This window comes from Chiloscyllium plagiosum, unplaced genomic scaffold, assembly GCF_037043375.1.
Source record: "Chiloscyllium plagiosum isolate Xiang-an unplaced genomic scaffold, Cpla_swu_hap1 HiC_scaffold_4, whole genome shotgun sequence".
In the NCBI taxonomy this organism is placed as follows: Eukaryota; Metazoa; Chordata; class Chondrichthyes; order Orectolobiformes; family Hemiscylliidae; genus Chiloscyllium; species Chiloscyllium plagiosum.
The window spans coordinates 14570165-14590786 of record NW_028270142.1 but is presented as its reverse complement, the minus strand read 5'-3'; the positions used below and the strand labels follow the sequence as shown (position 1 = coordinate 14590786).

At 41.0% G+C, this 20622-nt stretch overlaps 1 protein-coding gene across 2 annotated transcripts in view; it reads right to left on the bottom strand.

Annotated features, from left to right (window-relative positions):
- Positions 1 to 2272: 2272 nt before the first annotated feature.
- Positions 2273 to 20622, bottom strand: part of LOC122549395 (cysteine-rich secretory protein LCCL domain-containing 1-like) — a 67301-nt gene continuing 48951 nt past the window's right edge. For both annotated transcript variants that reach the window (XM_043689146.2, XM_043689147.2), the window contains exons 11-15: positions 19784 to 19827; positions 19627 to 19699; positions 14039 to 14114; positions 5864 to 5997; positions 2273 to 3828 (exon numbers count right to left, since the gene is read on the bottom strand). In XM_043689146.2, coding sequence (XP_043545081.2) covers positions 3777 to 3828; positions 5864 to 5997; positions 14039 to 14114; positions 19627 to 19699; positions 19784 to 19827 — 379 coding nt within the window. In that variant the 3' untranslated portion in view covers positions 2273 to 3776. The remainder of the gene's footprint in view (positions 3829 to 5863; positions 5998 to 14038; positions 14115 to 19626; positions 19700 to 19783; positions 19828 to 20622) is intronic.

The following is a 20622-nucleotide window of genomic DNA, read 5'->3' as shown; positions in this document are numbered from 1 at the left end:
CCATTGGTTGCATCTGTCCCTGGACAGTTAGCCTGCTCTATTTCCTTCACTTTAATTCCTTCCCACAAGGCCTCCTCCAGTGTGCACAATCCCTGTAAGGGACAGGTGAGGTGAGGTTCCTACACTGCAGTCCACAACTTCCAGGATATCTCTATCCCACGGTCTTTTACTGCTCATTGTCTTTACTCATTATGGCAGCCCATAAACAGTGAGCAGAGAAAGTGGAATAAGATCCAAAAGCTAGCACTTTCACACACTAACTTTGCTGCCTGATGCCATTCTGGTTCAGTTTGCAGTCTGTATCTATCTTTTGAGCTACATCTTCATTCCTGAAGTTTTGTTTTTCCATTACATCTAGTGAGAAATTCTGTTAGAATTTAAAAATTGCAGTCAATTGGGCTTTAATTGGACTTGTAAAACTGATGGAGAGACTTCAGATTTAGCTGAGCACCTTCTGGTCAGAAAGCCAATATATCTTTCAGGGACACGCTAATAACATCATCACTGCCTCATAACATGTGACCTAATGGTATAAAGATCTCATACCCAGTCTTACGCTAGATCAACTGAAGTGGGAACCACATGTAACCTAATTGTTTTTACCTAATGACTGCAGATGCTGGAAACCAGATTCTGGATTAGAGGTGCTGGAAAAGCACAGCAGTTCAGGCAGCATCTGAGCAGCAGTAAAATTGATGTTTCGGGCAAAAGCCCTTCATCAGGAATGAAGGGCTTTTGCCCGAAATGTCAAGTTTACTGCTCCTCAGATGCTGCCTGAACTGCTGTGCTTTTCCAGCACCTCTAATCCAGAACATGTAACCTAATTGCCTAAAATAAGCCCAGACACTTACATATCTGAGGAATGTAAATGTTTGCAAATTTAAAAAAATTAGATGTCATAAATGGATTCTCCAATGTCATGATATCCATATTTTAGTTTCTTATTAAGGGAGATACCATAAACATCGTCACATCAGGTAAAACGGCCTGTTGGAGGCAAACTCACATAAGGAGATTGGTACGATCGCATTAGATTGCAAACATGATGCTATCACCAAATTTTCACATCAGCCCTGGGAGCAGGCCATCCAATCCGTGGCCATAAAATCCAATTCTAGGACACTCTTTTCAAAAATCACCGAAATTCTTCTTAGGTGAAAGGGAAAAGATATAAAAGAGACCTAAGGGGCAACGTTTTCATGCAGAGGATGGTATGTGTATGGGATGAGCTGTCAGAAGAAATGGTGGAGGCTGGTACAATTGCAACATTTAAAAGGCATCTAGATGTGTATATGAATAGGAAGGATTTGGAGGGATATGGGCCAGGTGCTGGCAGGTGGGACGAGGTTGGATGGGATATCTGGTCAGCTTGGACAAGTTGGACCGAAGAGTCTGTTTGCGTGCTGTGCCTCAATGACTCTAATTGGAAATATTTAAAGTGGCTGTGAAGATTCTGCTGCCCTTCATAGATTTCCCGATACAACTTGACTGAAATAATCTAAAAGCGGCTTGAATTTACTATTCTCCTAATTCAACTTTTTTTTGGTATGGATAAACAAAATTACCTTGAGGGAGTAAAATGATCAGGTGTATTTTCCGATATCACAACAACAGAAGCCACGCTCCTTATTCATGCAGAGAGATAATGCCTCCAATATCATTAACAGTGTTAAATGGCACATGCACTGTAGAGGAAGTGGAAGCCAAGATCTTTCTCCTGTTTAATGGCAGGCGTTACAATGAACAAGATTCATTCCCATGTACAAGTCATGGAGTTATAGAGCCATACAGCATAGAAATTGGGCTTTTTGTTCAACTCGTCCAGGTTGACCAGATTTCATAAACTAAATTAGTCCCGTTTGCCTGCGTTTGGCCCATATCACTCTAAACCTTTCCTATCCATGCAATTGTTCAAATCTCTCTTAATTGTTGTAATTGCACCCACCTCTGCCAGCTCGTTCCAGATAGGTATCACCCTCTGTGTGAAAAGATTGTAACTCAAGTCCCTTATAAATCTCTCCCCTCTCACTTTAAACCTATGCCCTTTAGTTCTGGGCTCCCCTAACCTGGGGGAAGAAAACCTTGGTTATTCACCTTATCTATGTCCCTCATGATTTTATAAACCTCTATAAGATCATCCCTGAGCCTTCTACACTCCAGGGGGAAAATAAACTCACCCTATCCAGCCTCTCCTTATAGTTCAAACCCTCCATTTTCGATAACATCCTGGTAAAGTCATGAAAGACAAGCTGAACAATAACAATGCAACATCTACTTGTTAAGTTCTTTAGTTCATTTAAATGAATTAAGTGGAAATTGTAAAAATGTCTGTGTAAGCACATACTACAAACAAATACAGCATCTGAGGTAGTAAAGATATGTTTTGGCAGACGGTATTGTTTGAAAGACAGAATCCATAAAATGGTTAAAAGTTATGAATACAAAACACAACTTAACAATGATAACAAAAGAACATAAATAATATTCCACAGCACTGTGGTCTGTAAGCAAGTGTTTTTAATAGTAACAAACATCACCTTTCTACCATGTTTCAAATAACAGAACATGGAATGTAAATGTGCTAGCTTATTTTCCAAAGTAGTGCTTTACAATCCAGATTATATGGCCCACCCGTACATACATTGCGCTAATATGGCCAGGAATGTTATCTAATGACTTTAAATGGGCTGGTATGAAGGACTTTGCCAAATTGGCCAAGAAATAGGAGTCATGCTGGTAACTGACATGAAATGAGTGCCACAAAATGAACACGCACCCAAAAGTAATGCCTGGAAATTTGGCCTTGAGCCTCATCAGCTGCAGAATCCAGTTGATTGTCTAATTCAGCTCACAGGTAACAGTACAAACCAGCCTGCAGGTGGGTGGAGAGAGAAAGGGAGCCAAACCAGAGGGAAAGTGGTGGGAACACACCCCAGTATGATTGCCAAAACAGGAGGAGTACTCACATTGCAACTGGTTCCGCTAATATTAAAAGGGACACTTACCTTTTTTACTTTGGTGGGGGTGGGGGTGGTGGTGGTGGTGGCCTCCAATGGTCCCTTTAAGGGCCATCAGTCAGGTTTCTGAAGACCCAGCTCAACTGGGCAGATCATGCAAGGGTCAGGTCATTCATGACAAAATTGATACGGGCTGTCAGAGACAGCATTAAGATATTCAGTTGTATTTTCAAAGCACCTAATACCCATTTCAGCTGGAGATTCTGGTTGGCAGCTGCTGCTTATCTGGGGAAGATTGGGTACAAGAGATTGAGCTGGTGTCCCAATGTTCTTTCTTCATTGAAGAAATGGGCGTGGTGAGTTCCAATTTCTCCCTCACAGTCTGCACAAACTTTCCATTTCTACTGATAATACATTATTATAGTTGGCTTACATCCTGGCCTGCAGGAATAAATGCCAGGTTCACAAAGCTTTCAGTTAATCCTATCTAATCTTAGCTTTCAGTTGAATTGTGTGTGTATATTTTTGGTTGCACCATTGAGTTAGCAGCATTCTGTAACAAAACAGTAATTACAGAAATGTGAATTTATTAAGTATAACTAAAAAAGGGGAGTTTTATATGACCTTAAGTACCTTTAACGTGTGTTTCTGATATTCAGCAATATTATTTTTCAATTTATGGCACAGAAATGTTTGATTTACAATGGACTAAACTGTTTCTGCCAATATGACAACTCAGCAAAAAGCATAACGAATAGTTGAAACACTTTGCTTCTTCCAAGTACTGAACGGACTTTCCTGCATTATTTTCTCATGGAATCAGATGACTGCAAATATTCTGAATGCTTTGGCTCCAGGTGGATTCTTAAGGCTAAAAGAGAAGAGGAGACATTTGTTAAACATAATACATATTCTCTTTTAATAGTTGCCCCTAAATAAATAATATTCCTTGCAAACGTTACTTTCTACCTTTAGGAAAGTTCAAAACTTGAGAAAAATATCCCCATTTTTGTAATTAATCTACAAAAGAATTTCAGTAAAAGCAACTTCCTAAAACATTGTATGTCAGGTATACTGTAAACAGGATAGTCACAAAAATGATGGTATGCTATGACTGAACCACTGATATTGATCTTAAACAAAGTGTGAAGTTGGGCTTCACCAGTATAGTCTGATTTGATTTGATTTATTACGGTCACACATATCAATGAAAAGTTTCAAATAAAAACAGAAAGAACTGCAGATGCTGTAAATCAGAATAAGAAACAAATTGCTGGAGAAGCTCAGCAGGTCTGGCAGCATCTGTGGAAGGGTCACTGAACTTGAAATGTTAACTCTGATTTCTCTCACAGATGCTGCCAGACCTGCTGAGCTTTTCCAGTGAAATGTTTTGCTTTGCTTGCAATACAGGCAGATCATACCATACAAAGTGCAGTAGGGTAAATAGAATAGAGCGAGGAACACAATGTTATGGCTACAGAGAAGGTGTACAGCGAGTGAGATCAACATTAAACTTAAAACTTGAGAGGTCCATTCAGAAGTCTAATAACAATGGGGAAGAGGCTGTTCATGAAATTATTTGTATGTGTGTACAAACTTTTATATCTTCTGCCCAATGGAGGAGAGTGAAAGAGAGCATAACCGGGTGGGAAACGTCTTTGATTATGTTGGTTGCTTTCTCAAGTCAGCAGGAAGTATAGAGGGAGCTCTGCATATTATAGTTGGACTTGAATAGATATTTATAAGCTCTATAGGAGTAATTTCAGAATGAATCTCCTCAATAAAGGGCTGCTCAAAACAAAAACTGAAAGGACTTTTACCTGAAGAGAGTAAGTGTATTTTGGGAGAGATTTGTGTGTTCTCCTGGGCCCCAGAAAAATAAGCACTACAACGTGCATACTGAGTGGAGTATTCCATCAATATCCCAAACTGCATGGATGATGATCATAGTGTGCACCGTGGTAATATTTATCCTTACTGACATCACTTGCATGAAAAATAGCAATACAGTTATTAAATTTAGAATATGCTGTTGTAGATTTTCAAACTGGTTTTTATTCCTACTCATGGAATTTATCACTGCATCAGAGTGAACATACTTTCATAACATTTGTAGAAATCTATTTTTAAGATCCTTGATCCATATGCAGAGTACATTTACATAAAATAGGCCTTAAAATCCTCAACAGAATTTAGATTAGATCCCCTACTATGTGGAAACAGGCCTTTTGGCCCAACAAGTCCACACCGACCCTCCGAAGAGTAACCCACCCAGACCCATTTCCCTCTGACTAACTGACCTAACACTACGGGCAATTTAGCATGGCCAATTCACCTGACCTGCACATCTTTGGACTGTTGGAGGAAACCGGAGCACCCGGAGGAAACCCACGCAGACACAGGGAGAATGTGCAAGCTCCACACCAACAGTCACCCGAGGCTGGAATCGAACCTGGGACCCTGGTGCTGTGAGGCAGCAGTGCTAACCACTGAGCCGCCCCCTTTTTAATTCTGATCAATGAAACAATAATATTCAGGGTAATTCCACAGACAATATCTGGAAACTCAATCATTTAATGAATTCCCAAATTCATCCCATGGTATTTATTATTTGTCTCTGAAGTTCAGACATTTTGTAAGCCAGCTATGAAAAAGAAATGTTGTGATGTTGCATTAGTAAGCAGCTTTTAGAGGGCTATGTTTTATCAGCTTACAGGAGCCAGGCAGTTCTACATACCATTGTCTTCACTGAAATCATTAAATTACTTTGCACAACATTGGGATAGGACAGACTGTCTCAGCCTGTTTATGGCTTTCTCTTTAACCAATAAGTTGAATAAGTTCTGCTGTTCAAAAATTAAGTTTGGCATCTGATTAAGTCTGCTGCTTTAGATTATTGCTCCAACCTTTCAGAGAATATTCCATTCTGGTATGAGCCAACATAATGCTTTTTTTTGTCCACTGGCATCACGTCAACATAACCTCCTTCATGATTATGAATGACCCCAGCATGTACGGCTGCTCTGCAAATACTGGATCTCTGGAGGGGAATAAAATTTTTAAAATGATAAATATATGAAACAGACTTGGCCATGTGGCTTCAGCCCTCAGTCATAGCCAATCAATAAATATAAATCACTTTGGTTTTAAAATGTTGTTAGACAGTCAAAACAATATACTTGGAAGTGCAATGACTACATTAATTCCATATCTTAACCTCATGGAGCAAAGTCAGTATCAAGAGAGTTTGTACGGTGGATTTTCAGACCAGCAGTGAGAATGTTAAGACAATAACCCTTAGAAAGATAAAGGCACTGACCATATTAATAACAGGAAGTCAGATAATTTAGATGTATCACAGAATGGAGATTATTGTGCTATCCTCATGTTAGTTTGTATTGATATTCAACACCTATCCTCTGATTCTAATGCCTATGATCTACTCAGGTTAAAAACATCAGAAATGAAAACTCCTGATCCATGATGGCTGCTGTGATCACCTGAGCCAAGTTCACAAAGACAACGGTAAACGAAGAATCATTCTGAGCAGGAATTAACATCATCACAAAAAGGGCAGAGAAACTTTGATCTATACCTCTCAGCTGATTCATACCTTACTGAAAATGACGTATTGACAGGAAGGTTGTCTGCAGATCAAAAGTGGACTCAGAAGTGTATAAATGGAACTTTAACAACAGCTGATTTGGGGCAGCAGAGTACAGACAAAGAAACATGGATTTGTAAGCAAGAACTAGAGGTTAGACTCTCTACCCTATGTGCCCCCCCCCCCCCCCCCCCTCAAATGTCAATCCCCAATGAAAAACCAACATCGATGAGCTACCATTCACTGAGAAATTAAAGTAACAAACAACCGTCATTTCTCCATTGGATACCAGACAACACTTAAACTGTTGGGAAACAGATTTCACTCTCGCAACTCAAGAACATCAAATATTTCAAATGGAAACTGCCTGCACCTGCCTGTCTGACTTCATCCTTCTTTGTTCTGAGATTTAATCCCTGTGTTGTTTTTGCGTATATTGTGTGTGAATGTGTGTGGGTGTGCATGTGTGTGTATGTGTGTGCATGCGTGTGTGTGTATGCATGTGTGTGTGCACATTATTTGTCATGTTTTCCTTTGATTCTTGACACTGAACGATAATAACATTGGAATTTAGAAATAGCAGAAAGACATTGAGTGTATTGAGCCCACCCCACCATTCTAGCTTATGGCTGATCATCTTCCCAATGCCACTGTCCCACACACTTTTCTTATCCCTTAATGTCATTAGTCTGCAGAAATATTCATTTCTCTCTTGACAGGCTCAATCACGGAGTTTCCATAGCCCTCTGGAATAGAGAATGCCAAAAATTCAATACCCCTGAGTAAGGAAATTCCTCCTCATTTCAGTTTAAATGCTTTACCCCTCAACCCAAGGCTATGGAGAGGGAGAGAGGACAGATTTTGAAATTGCAGATCACTAAACCTGGACAGTGAACATAGAACACAGCACAGTACAGGCCCTTTGGCCCTTGATGTTGTGCCAACCTTTCATCCTACTCCAAGATCAAACTAACCTACATACTCTTCATTTTACTATCATCCATGTACCTATCCAAGAATCTCTTTAACATCCCTCATCTGACTCAACTACCACTGCTGGTAGTGCATTCCACACACCCACCATTCACTGTGCAAATAACCTACCTCTGACATTGCCCCTAAACCTTCCTCCAATCACCTTAAAATTATGCCCCCTCGTGATAGACATTTCCACCTTGGGAAAACGTCTCTGGCTATCCACTCTATCTATGCCTCTCTCATCATCTTGTACACCTCTATCGAGTCATCTCTCATCCTTCTTTGCTTCAATGAGAAAAGTCCTAGCACCCTCAACCTTTCTTCATAAGACATGTCCTCCAGTCCAGGCAGCATCCTGGTAAATCTCCTCTGCACCCTCTCCAAAGCTTCCACATCCTTCCTATAATGAGGTGACCAGGACTGAACACAATATTCCAAGTGTGGTCTAACTAGGGCTCTACAGAGCTGCAGCATAACCTCATGGCTTTTAAGCTCAATCCCCTGCTAATGACCACAGTGTGTAGTGCATGTTGGTGCACAGCTTTCAGGTAGAGTATGGGAAACGATTGAGTGATGAGATTTCTAAAGGAGAAGTTATTAGCAACAAAGTTACCTTTGCATTAGCTATTTGGGCTGTTAGTCCTCTGATGTCCTCCACTAATCTACAAAGAAGAGTGCCTCTATCATGGTTATCATTTACATGGTTGCAGTTTAACTTTGACAATTGATTTCAACATTCATGTCTCACCTCTTGGGGAGTTCAGTGGCACTTACTGGACAGCAAATGCACCTCCAGCCCAAACAGACCACTTGCATTTGACAATAATGTTACATCAGTGACGCAGACCAGAGCAGGATTGGGAAACAGGAATTATCAAAGAAGTCAAGCATTCAAACTCAAGCTCCTGATCCATGCTTTTTGAATGAAATTTGAGCCTTTCATTAACTCAGATGCAAAAAGATAGACCGGGAATTTCTTCAAACTTTCCGCTACTGTGTTGCCTTAATGCTTGGCGCATTTCTGACAAAAATCACATGAGAGTTTGGACAGAAACAGTCTTGCATTCCAGCCAGTTACGTTCCTTTGATATATTGTCATTCCTAGTCTACACGCCTTTCGATGCATTCTGTATGCCAATGAAAGCTATTCAAACTAGTATACTTAGCCTTTTGTTAGCACTGTGCTGTGAAGTAATTTATATTGTTTAGTGCCTCATAGGTCATATAATCTAGATCGTCAGTGTTCAATTCATCATTCTCATTTGAATTCTACATTGCAAAATTCAGAAGGCTAAAAAAGTGGTGATTCAAGAAAAGGCACACTGGGATTTTTCTTTTGTTAAAAATGGGTGTGGAAGAAGCAAATGACCTTCACTACAGAGATTACTGAAGCACTGACGATGTGGAGGAACCGGAGTTGGACTGGGGTGGACAAAGTTAAACATCACACCACACCAGGTTATAGTCCAGCACGTTTACTTGAAAGCACGAGCTTTCAAAGCACTGCTTCTTCATCAGGTGGTTGTGAAGTTCAAGACACAGAATTTACAGTGAAAGGTTACAGTGTCATATATTAAACATTCTAAAAGATGAAATACTTAATCTAAGAGTATTTAATATATTTCAACTGCATGACACCTTTTGCTGTAAATTCTGTGTCTTATGGTCCCTGCTAAACAACCATCCAATAAAGGAGCAGCGCTCCGAAAGCTAGTGCTTTCAAATAAATCTGTTTGATTAGAACCTGGTGTTGGGCGATTTTTAACTTTGAAGTAATTACATATTTGTTTTTGGGATGTGGGCATCACCAGCTGAGCCAGAATTTATTGCCCATCCATAATTGCTCACAGGGCAGTTATGGATCAGATGAGAGAATCACTTCCACCACTGTGGAAGCAGGCATTCGGCCCATTGAGTCCATACCAACTCACCGAAGTGTATCCCATCTTGACCAATGACCCCCCCACCCAACCCATCCCTGTAACCCTGCATTTCCTTTGGCAAATCCACCCAGCCTATAAATCTTTGGACTGAGGGAGGAAACTGCAGCACCCGAAGGAAACCCATGCAGGAAAATGTGCAAACTCCACACAGCCAGTCAACCCAAGGCTGTGACTGAACCCAGGTTCTTGGTGCTGTGAGGAAGCAGTGCTAACCACTGAGCCATTGTGTGTTTGAAGTCACGTGTAAACAGCAGATTTCCTCCCCTAAAGAGCATAGTGAACCAAGTGATTTTTTTTTAAAATTACAGATTTCTTTTATTAAATTCAAGTTTCACCATCTGTCATGGTGGGATTCAAACCAATATCCCCAAAACATTTGCCTGAGGTTCTGGATTACTCGTCCAGTGACATTATCACTGCCCCACCATCTCTCCAGATACACAACACAATATATCCAACATAAACTTTTCGTTGTATACAGAATTATGTTTGAAATTTTTACTATTATAAAGCTTACTGTAGCTTTTCGGGGGAGAGTTCACACACTTCTAAAATATTCTATTTCTAGTGTGGGATAAATTGAACAACCTGAAAACAAACATTTAGGTATAACACTTCCCCACATGCAATTATTCCGAAAATGCCGTTACCTTTTCAAGCAAATATTCAAATCTTACACATGCAGCTATTTAAAACGTCAGCCACAATTTTTGTCAATTTCTCTAAGAAAATCATTTTGTAAGTCTGTATAAAGTCTCATGGGTGATACTGAGAACTGAAGATTATGGTTTGAATTTTGAACCTCAAGGTATTTAGGTGATCAGATATCCTGCTGAAACACCTCAACCTCTGCTTGACTGACAGGTCTGGATCTGGGCAATATGCTGTCAATTTCACAATCTTCGTTTACACAATGTTAAGAGGTTTCAAGTGCTTGCAATTTCAGCTGTTGGTATTTTAGAGGGATAGATGTTTATTGACCTCAACAAAAAAAGTTTGTGTTTTTTAAAGTGGCAATTTACTGATGCATGAGTATTTTTATAGCTTTCTAAACATATGTTTTTTTGTCCAATGTTACCTAGCATTCATTATGTCTATACAACATTTAGTGAGTGAGTGGGCGTGGAGATGGCACAGCTTGGCATACAGAATATGAGAAACTATGGATGTGAAGGGGTGGGGACAAGTGCATAGCCTGGCTTGGTGGGAATGAGAAACCAGAAGGCATGGGTGGAGGGGCATAGCATGGCATTATGGAAGAGGACTTTTTCCAAATTATCTTTGAAAAATGTTCCCTGGTAGAGTCCATGGTTCATGATACCCCTGAGGTGCTGTGGATCATGTCTCTTTAAAGAAATTGACCTGACCCCATGAAAATTGCCACATCAGCACCCCACCCTGTTCCCTGGCTAACATCTCCATCTCAGGCTTGCTGCAGTGCTCCAGTGAAGCTCAGCGCCAGCTGAAAGAACAGCACCTCATTTTCCGCTTGGGCACCTTGCAGCCTTCTGGACTCAATATCGAGGAGTAGGAGAATCGACATTTCGGAGATTCCTGATGAAGGGCTTATGCCCGTAACATTGACTCTCCTGCTCCTCGGATGCTGCCTAACCTGCTGTGCTTTTCCAGCGCCACACTTTTTAACTCTGACTCTCCAGCATTTGCAGTGCCCACCTTCTCCTGGACTCAATACCAAGTTCAACAATTTTTGGGCTTATTATCTCTCTCATGGCCTTACCCAATCCCCACACACCAGGCCTTGTCATCACATGTGCTGCTACTACACACAAACCATTGGCAGCCACTAATAGACCCATTAGCAGCTAGTCATCCTCCTTGGTTGACCTTTACCAAGTCCTTTGTCTGTCCAACTGTGGTTCTCCCCTTTTTCTCTCTTTCTTTGGGCTCTATCATTTACTTCCAGCCTCTGCCCAACCCCATCTTCTGCATAAATGCTAACCTTTTCCGGACGGGTCACTAGACCCAAACATTACCTCTGCTTTTTTTAGATTAGATTAGATTACTTACAGTGTGGAAACAGGCCCTTCGGCCCAACAAGTCCACACCGACCCGCTGAAGCGCAACCCACCCATTCCCCTACATTTACCCCTTCACCTAACACTACAGGCAATTTAGCATGGCCAATTCACCTAACCTGCACATTTTTGGACTGTGGGAGGAAACCGGAGCACCCGGAGGAAACCCATGCAGACACGGGAGAACGTGCAAACTCCACACAGAGAGTCGCCTGAGGCGGGAACTGAACCCGGGTCTCTGGCGCTGTGAGGCAGCAGTGCTAACCACTGTGCCACCGTGCCGCCCACCAACCTGCTGAGCTTTTCCTGCAATTCTTTTTTTTTGTTTTCGATTTCCAGAATCCGCAGGTCTTTCAGGTTTTTTGTTTGTTCCATGAAAATTGGATTGGTCATGCCTTTCTCTGCAAAAGGTAAGGAATTCAGATTCATGAGCTGAACCAGCCCACACCCTGAAGAGTTAGTCCCAAAACCCGAAAAACCAGGACTGGGTCAGGAATCCCAGAATTAGGAATCACTTACTATATTTAAAGGGATCCCCAAGTCTTCCCAATCAGGTGACAATCCTTGTCCATATTCCTAAAATTGCAAAAGTTGAAAAATGCTGTGCCTGATGAACAAGCCTAAGCTATACGAATAATTATAGTTATAAAGCCCAGCAAATAAAAGAAAAGCATTGAATTTGAGCACTATATAAGTTTTAATACAAGAACTGTGAATGCTGGGAATCAGGGACAAAAACAGAAATTGCTGGAAAAGCTCGGCAGGTCTGGCAGCATCTGTGGAGAGAAAGAGTTAACATTTTGGATCAGGTGACCCTTCCTCAGAACTCCCAGTCACCGGACCCGAAATATTAGCTTGGTTTCTTTCCCCAGATGCTGCCAGATCTGCTGAGCTTTCTCAACAATTTCTGTTTTTATGACTTATAAAAGTCTTGTTCATAAGAATGGTTTAGTTCTGAAGAAGGGTCACTGGACCAGAAACGTTAACTGCTTACTCTCCACAGATGTTGCCAAACCCGCTGAAGTTTTCAACAATTGCTGTTCTTGTGATCATAAAAGTCTCATTTGTTTTACAACATGATTGGAGTTGTGTATCATTCAAATTTAAAAAGTAAACCTTTTTGTGAGGCGCTTCCTCATGCAAAGCTTCATCTTCTACAATTGAACACTGACAAGTTAGGCAAGTGGAATTTTAATGCACATAAAATCCTGCAAGTTGGACAAAGATTTTCACTGGGAATGTTAGAAGCAAGAAAAAATCTTAAAGATGAAGATTTCTATTCATTTTGGTTTCTTTAAATGTTAAATTTCAATTCCTTATCCATGCTGTTGTAGTGGAGAACTCCCACTTACTGCATGTCCTTACCACCCATGAGTATAACTTTCTATCCCTCATTCATTCTAGAAAGAGAGGCTTCCTTGTTCTCTATACCTAGACTGCAAAACTTTCCACATAGTTTTGGCAACAAGAGTAATTATGAATAAATAAATATTGGCATGATTTTTGAGTCCAAACCCTCTGGAAATTGTTGTAAAATGACTAGCTGCTAACGGCAGTGGCACCTTTCTAAGAATATATCATATGAAAACTCAAAAACAAAGGCTGATGTTTCCAAAACAAGAAGACACTCAAGTGTATGTGTGAATTCTGCTTGGCAACAAAATGCTATTTTTATTTTCAACAGGATAGAGTTTCAAAAGTTTGACTTTAGTTCAGCTGCAAGCAACTTAAAGTCTTGGGTGTGGCACAGAGTTGACATTAGCGCTTTACTCATGGGCTAGAGAGTCTTATGACATCCCCTAACTGTCAGGGACAGGAAGGTAGGACAGGGGTGGTGGAGCCATAAACTTGGGTACCATAAATTAGCGTTCTGGATGCATCTAGACCCCAAGGACTGCAGTCGTTGAAGAAGGTGACTCATCATCATCGTCTTCTCAAGGGTAATCAGGATGGGCAATAAATGCTGACCCAACCACTGATGCCCACATCCATCAATATAAAACAAAAAGGCGATTTTATGAGTGATGGGGGGAAGCATTGACCATCCTTGTTCAGCCATGGGCCAGCTGATGCCCTGAAGTGACTAAATAATTGATTTTCAAAGATCCAAACCTTTTTTTTTTGTCAGCTGAGCACATTAATAGTGCCTGTGAAGATTTCCAAGACCCGAATTGTGATAAGGTCAGCCAGGTGGCTTCACAAATAGGAATCTTAGAATCTCCACAATACTAAAGGAGGCATGTGGCCCTTTGAGTACACACCGACCCTCTGAACAGCATCCCACCCAGGCCCACCCCCTCCCCCATCCCTTCAAATTTAACTATCCTGGGCAATTTCAGGACTTCCATGAGTTCTTAATTTATCTTCCATTTCTAATAATCCAGATAACTGACGATATGGGCCATTGTATACAAAATACATAAACTATCATATAACAATATAAACATCATACAACAGCGAGTTTTGAGAAGAACAACTTTAAAAAAAAGTCACTTGACAAACTATATTCTAACTTCTTACATCGGAATAGATGTGGGTTCCAATGACCCGAGCCAGATGGGGATTTTCTTGCATACAATTTCGTGGACAATATATCCTGAAATTAGAAGCAAAATACATAGGTTCAATATTTCATCGTCATTAGAAGTGGTGACCCTGGTGTTATATAATTTTCACAGTTAAAAAAGTACATATTTTCAAACAGAATGCTTAACAAAATGTTTAGGTGCCTGAAGGAAGGTTACATTTTATTAAGTGCTTTTCTTAGCAATTTACTGTTCAGCCTATTCCTACACATTTAGGTTAACATACAAAGAAGTGAGTTAGGAGCTAATGTAGGCCATTTGGCCCCTCAAGCCTGGTCCAACTTTGAAAAAGATCATGGCTGATCTGATTGCATCCTCAACTTCATGTGCCACATTGCCTCTGATAAACCTTCCCTGGGCCCTTGCTTACCAACAATCTATCCACCTCTATCGCAAAAAATATTCCAAAGCTTTACTTTCACTAATATTTGAGGAAGAGTGGCATAGACTCACAGCCCTTAGAGAAATATTTCTCCTCATCTCTGTCTTAAATGGATAACACTTTGTTTTCAAACAGTGACCCCTACTTCTACTTCCTGGAAGTGATGCCATAGCTCATGCTCATTTGCATATTTATTGTGACAATTCTGTGGATTTAAGAGGTGTATTTTATGCTTTTAAAGAGGCATTTTAAGACAGAGGCGCCAAACTGTCTACTTGGAAAGTCAGTAAAGTAAACAGCTAAGAGAGGCCTTGGGGATTTTTTTTTGAAGTTGAACAATAGAAGCAGCCTGGATGGGTGTGGCCAGCTCTCTCAGACCAGGATTTCTGGGGGGTTTTTTTAGTTTTTAAAGTTTAGCTTTAAGAAGTTGCAGTCGTGGGCTTGAAGAAGTGGAAGCTATTTTTCCTTCTCTCGATTACAGTCAAAAGCTGAGGGTCCTTTTCCTGAGCTATTAGATTGCATGTGAGACAAAATCTGTTTTTCTGAATTTGCCTTTATGTCAAAGGTTCTGTTTATAGGATGTCACCATATTGGAACAGTTAATTTGTACTAGTTATTGTATCTATTATTCTGATACATTTTCCAGTAGAGTTGTTATTCTAAGTTCTTCTTTCTTTTCTTGCATTTTAACTATAGTATTTAAATAAATTGTGTTTCCCTCTTGAGCTGTCCATTTTCCTTCCCACCTATCCACTCCATCCTCCTCTTCAACCTGTCACCATCACCCCCACTTTCATCTACCTATCACCTTCCCAGTTACCTTCCCCGCAGCCCCACCCCTACCCACCTATTTATTTCTCAGGCCATTTCCACTCCCTCACATTCCTGATGAAAGGCTTATGCCCAAAACATCGACTGTCCTGCTCCTGGGATACTGCCTGGCCTGCTGTGCTTTTCCAGCACCACACTTTTCAACGTAATGTTGAGTAGTTTGACAAATCAAATTGTATCTGGAATATAGTACATTACGTTTGTCATTAAAATAAGAAAAGTTAGGATCTAGGCTACCTTCTTAAAATATTTTGAGGAGGTCTGGTCTGGTCCATTACATTATCTACAGCTGAGCTTAATTCAATCCACCAAATCTTTCCTTTCACAGTGCACTGCTTGCTGTGCTCAGATGAAACAGGCACCAAGAATGCTTTTGTGCTTTGGAAGATTCTTTGTAAATGCAAATTCCAGTTTTAAAAATAGATCCACTGTGCAGTTTTCCTATTCCAGAGAGAGCCCTTAACCTCACCCAATGGTCAGGAAACTGATGGGATCCAATCAGTTCTGATTTTACAATCCCATCCATTGAGGTCAATATAAACAAAAATTTGCCCAAGGTGACAGATGATCTGTTCCTTGAAAAGTGCTTAAGGTCAAAATTGCCCCGTGTACATGTCCTAACAGGGCAATGGCAATCCATTGTGCTTCGGTTAAGGGTCCAAGTGGTGTAGGTAGACCATAGTACCATTAGGAAGGGAGATCTATGAACAATGACAATGAAGGAACGGTGCCAGGTCAGTATAGTGTGTGACTTGGAGGGGAATTTTCAGAATGTGGAATTCCCATGCAACTGCATAACCTCGTTCTAGCTGGTAGAGGTTGCCATAAACCACTGTGAAGGTGCCGTCGAGGTGTTGCAGTGCATCTTATAGATAATACACATTGCATCTTATAGATAATACACATTGCATCTTATAGATAATACACATTGCTGCGGTGGTAGACGGAGTGAACGTTAAGACGGTGGATGGGATGCAGATAAGTGGATCTGCTTTTCATCTGGATGGTGTCAAGCTTCTTTCCAGTTGCTAGGGATTCACCTAGCTGGTTAAGTGCAGTTTTCCATCACACACCTGACTGTGCTTTGGAGGTGTTGGACAAGCTTTGGGGAGTCAGGAGGTGGGTTACTCAGAATTCTAAACCACTGATCTGCCTTTGCAGCCAAAGTATTTATATGGAAACACAGAAAATAGAAGCAGGAATAGGCCATTTGACCCCACCAACCTGCTCCGCCATTCAAGATAATAGCTGATCATAAAGTTCAATACCCTAATTCCATCCGCCCCTCATCTCCCTTGATCCCTTTAGCTACAAAAGCTATACCCACCTCCTTCTAGAAGACTCAATGTTTTGCCCTCAACCCCTTTATGTGATAGCGAATTCCACAGGCTCTCTACTCTCTGTATGAATAAATTTCTCCTCATTTCAATCCTAAAAGGTTTACCCCTTATCCTTAAACTGTGACCCCTGATTCTGGACTCCCCCACCACTGGAAACATGCTTCTGCATCTAACCTGTCTAATACTGTTCGAATTTAATAGGTTTCTATGAGATCCCACCTCATTCCTCTAAACTCCAATGAATACAATCCCAACCAATTCAATCTCCCCTCTTTCTGCCATCCCAGGAATGAACTGAGTAAACCTTCCCTGGACTCCCTCTACAGCAAGAACATCATTCCTCAGATAAGGAGACTAAACCTGCCCAATAAATTCCAGGCGTGGCCTCACCATTGCCCTCTCCAATGCAAGAAGACTTCCTTGTTCCCATACCTGAAGAAGGGCTTATGCCCGAAACGTCGATTCTCCTGTTTCCTGGATGCTGCCTGACCTGCTGCGCTTTTCCAGCAACACATTTTCAGCTCTGATCTCCAGCATCTGCAGACCTCACTTTCTCCCCATACCTGAATCCTCTCTCTATGAAGCCCAATGTAAAGTTTGTGTTCTTTACCTGGTGCACCTCGACACTTATCTTCTACAATTGGTGCATAAGGACACCCAGGTCTCACTGAACATCCCCCTCTTCCAATTTACAGCAATTCAAATAATCTGTTCTCCTATTTTTGCTACCAAAATGGATAATTTCAAATTTATCCACATTATACGGCATCTGCCATACATTTACCCACCCACTCAACCTGTCCAAATCAAACTGCAACATCTCTGCATCCTCCTTATAGCTCACCCTTCCACATAGGTTTGCATCTTCTGTAAATTTTGAGATATTACATTTAGTTCCCTTGCTTAAATCATTGACAGACATTGTGAAGCGCTGGAGTCTCATACTGACCCCTGTAGTATCCCACGAGTCAATGTCTGTCATTCTGAAAAAGATCCATTTATTCCCATGGCTGGTCCAATCATATTTTTGGCCAATGATAATCTCCGGGACATTGACAATGGGAATTCAGGATGTTAATGCTACTGGATATCAGGGGAAGAATTGACTATCTGCCAGATAGTGAGTCAGTCAATGCTTTGGAGCAGACCACAGGTCAGGAGCAGACCCTGAGGATTTGCATTATGGGGAGAGGCTGGATAAGCTGGGGTTTCTTTCACTGGGGTGTAGGAGGTTGGAGGGGGTGAATTTATAGAGGTTTATAAATTCATGAGGGGCATAGATAAGGTAAATGGCAGGGGTCTTTTCCCTTGGGTGGGGAATGTCTAGACTAGAGGGTATTTTTTTAAGGTGAGAGGAGAAAGATTTGAAAAAAGAAATGAGGGGCAATTTTTGAGCAATTATTCCTCGCTTACGTGGAGTGGTCCATGTATGGAATGAACTTCCAGAGGATGTGGTGGTGGATGCGGGAACAGATACAAATTTCAAAAGATGTTGAGATCAGTGCATGGATAAAAAAGGTTTGGAATGATATGGGCCAAGTGCAGGCAGGTGGGACTAGTTTAGTTGGGATTACGGTCAGCATGGATGGGTTGGACTGAAAGGTCTGTTTCCTCGCTGTACAACTCTATGACTCTCTGGTGCTGAGCTGACAGTTTTTGGAACTGATTTGGGGCAGTGGTTCAGCAATCCCAGAGGGTAGGAAAGGGTCACAAGAACATTCCTGCTGCTCCTGGCGCACAAATTCAAAAGGCATTTGCTCACCTATTTGGCTGCATAGTTTCCAGTGGTTTGAAGTGAGTTTGCTTAATAAATGTAGGCAATGATAAGGTAACAATATGGTTCTTATGAAAATAAATGTGTTTTTGATTACATCAAATACTTCAATCTCACAATATATTCCCTTAAAGGTGAGAAAGCATTTGGGATTCTAGAATAAGCCCTAAAGATTACCAACTGCACCTCAACCTCACACTTCAGACTCGAAATGATAACTCTGCTTTATTCTCTTAATTTTAATCTTTTCCCACAGCTGCTGCCAGACCTGCTGAGTTTCTCCAGCAATTTCTCTCTTTGTTTCTGATCTCCAGCATCTGCAGGTCTTTTTAAAAAAAATCTCAATCAATGTGTTTGGCAGGCAATGGAATTATGATGGGGTCCTTCCTGTTTGAATGTGCGAGTCCACGAACTACATTTCCCCCGCCAGCATCCTCCCCAAAAACATCTCGGGGTGAAGTGAGACGTTTTCATTACGTTTCATGAACTGAAACTTGAACCAATTTTCTTCTACTTTTCTCGCTACCTACTACGTCCCACACAACCAAAAGTGAACATTTTGAAATTTCACGAGTCAGTTGTGTATTTTGTGTGTTTTAATACTCTGCATTTTAAATTCCAGCTTTTATTGGTTAATTCCAATTTTTTTTTGAGACCGCAATCTCTATGAAACTGCCTTTCCTTTTTATTTATGGGAATGAATATGGACATCGCTGGCTGGGCCCAACTTAGTGCAGTTGAGAGTCACCCACATTGTTGTGGGTCTGCAGTCAGGACAGCAGCTTCCTTCCTTGAAGGACATTAGTGAACCAGATGAGCTCTATTCCCCAAAAAGCAAGTCATGACCATCCATAGATTCTTAATTCCAGATTTTTTAATAAAAAGTTGCATGCAAATTCCACCCAGGATTTGAACCCAGTTTCCCAGGTTAGACGTCCAACAATAATACCACTAGACCATTTCCTCAGCTTATGCTGAGAATGAGCCAAGCAAAGCTAGATACTTTTTCCAGCTGCTTCATTACCATAACTGGCCAGGAACCAGGCAGTGACCTTGGCTGCACAACTGCAGGAACAGCACAGAGGCTGCAAAACCTCAGACCCAGGAGTAGGCAGGAGAGACAGTGGAAACGAGGACAAGATGCAGAATAAAGACTTAAAATGATAATCAATATGAATCATGTATCAGTCATGTACCTTGGGCAATGTGAGGCTGGTTTCTTGAATGTACACATTTGATGTCCTCTTGTCTCGCAATTAGCAGATTGGACTATGGAGTAGATTAAAATTTAGTTAACAATAGCTGAAATAAGCTAAAATTAAGTTACTTAAAATGTATCTTGAAAGAACTCACCTGTTACTTTAGAAATGGTAAATGAATTGGCAGCTCTGTATTTACTAAAACAAAAAGAGAAATGTGTAAGTTTGTTACAATGCTGAGACTCAAATTATTATGAATTACGTTATTGGAGCCACTCAGTTATAAAATAACTAATTTTGCAATATCAGAAATCACTGAGTTTCAGGACAGTGTTCATTCCAAACATAGTCAACTAAACATTTAGAGAATAGCTGTCTTTAATTGTTTTCTGATTCAGCCATTGGGTCTCAGCTTATGGATCAGCTGTTAGAGCCAGGATGTATGGGTTCAGACTCTACTCCTGAATATGAGCATGAATATCAAGCCTGTCACTCTAATGCAGTGCTTTGAGGGCACTCTACTGTAAAGGGCTATTGCGTTTAGAACAATGTGCTCAAGGGAAGCACTGTCTGCCCTCTCAGGTGGATTATAAAGAAAACTATGGCTCTGTTTAAAAGAGAAGGGGAGTTATCTCCAACCAGGGACCTGGATTCAATTCCACCCTCAGGCAACTGTCTGTGTGGAGTTTATACAGTTTACCTGTGTCTGTGTGGGTTTCCTCTGGGTGCTCCAGTTTCCTCCAACAGTCCAAAAATAGATGTGCAGGTTAGGTGAATTGGCTACATGCTAAATTGCCCATAGTGTTTATGGATGTGCAGGCTAGGTGGATGAGCCAATGGGAAATGTGAGGTTATGGAGATAGGCTGGGGGTGTTTCTGGGTGAGATGCTGTTCAGAGGGTTGATGCAGACTAGATGGGTCTAATGGCCTGCTTCTATGCAGTTGGGATTCTATGAATGTATAGTCACCAAAATCTGATTGGACCACAGAGCT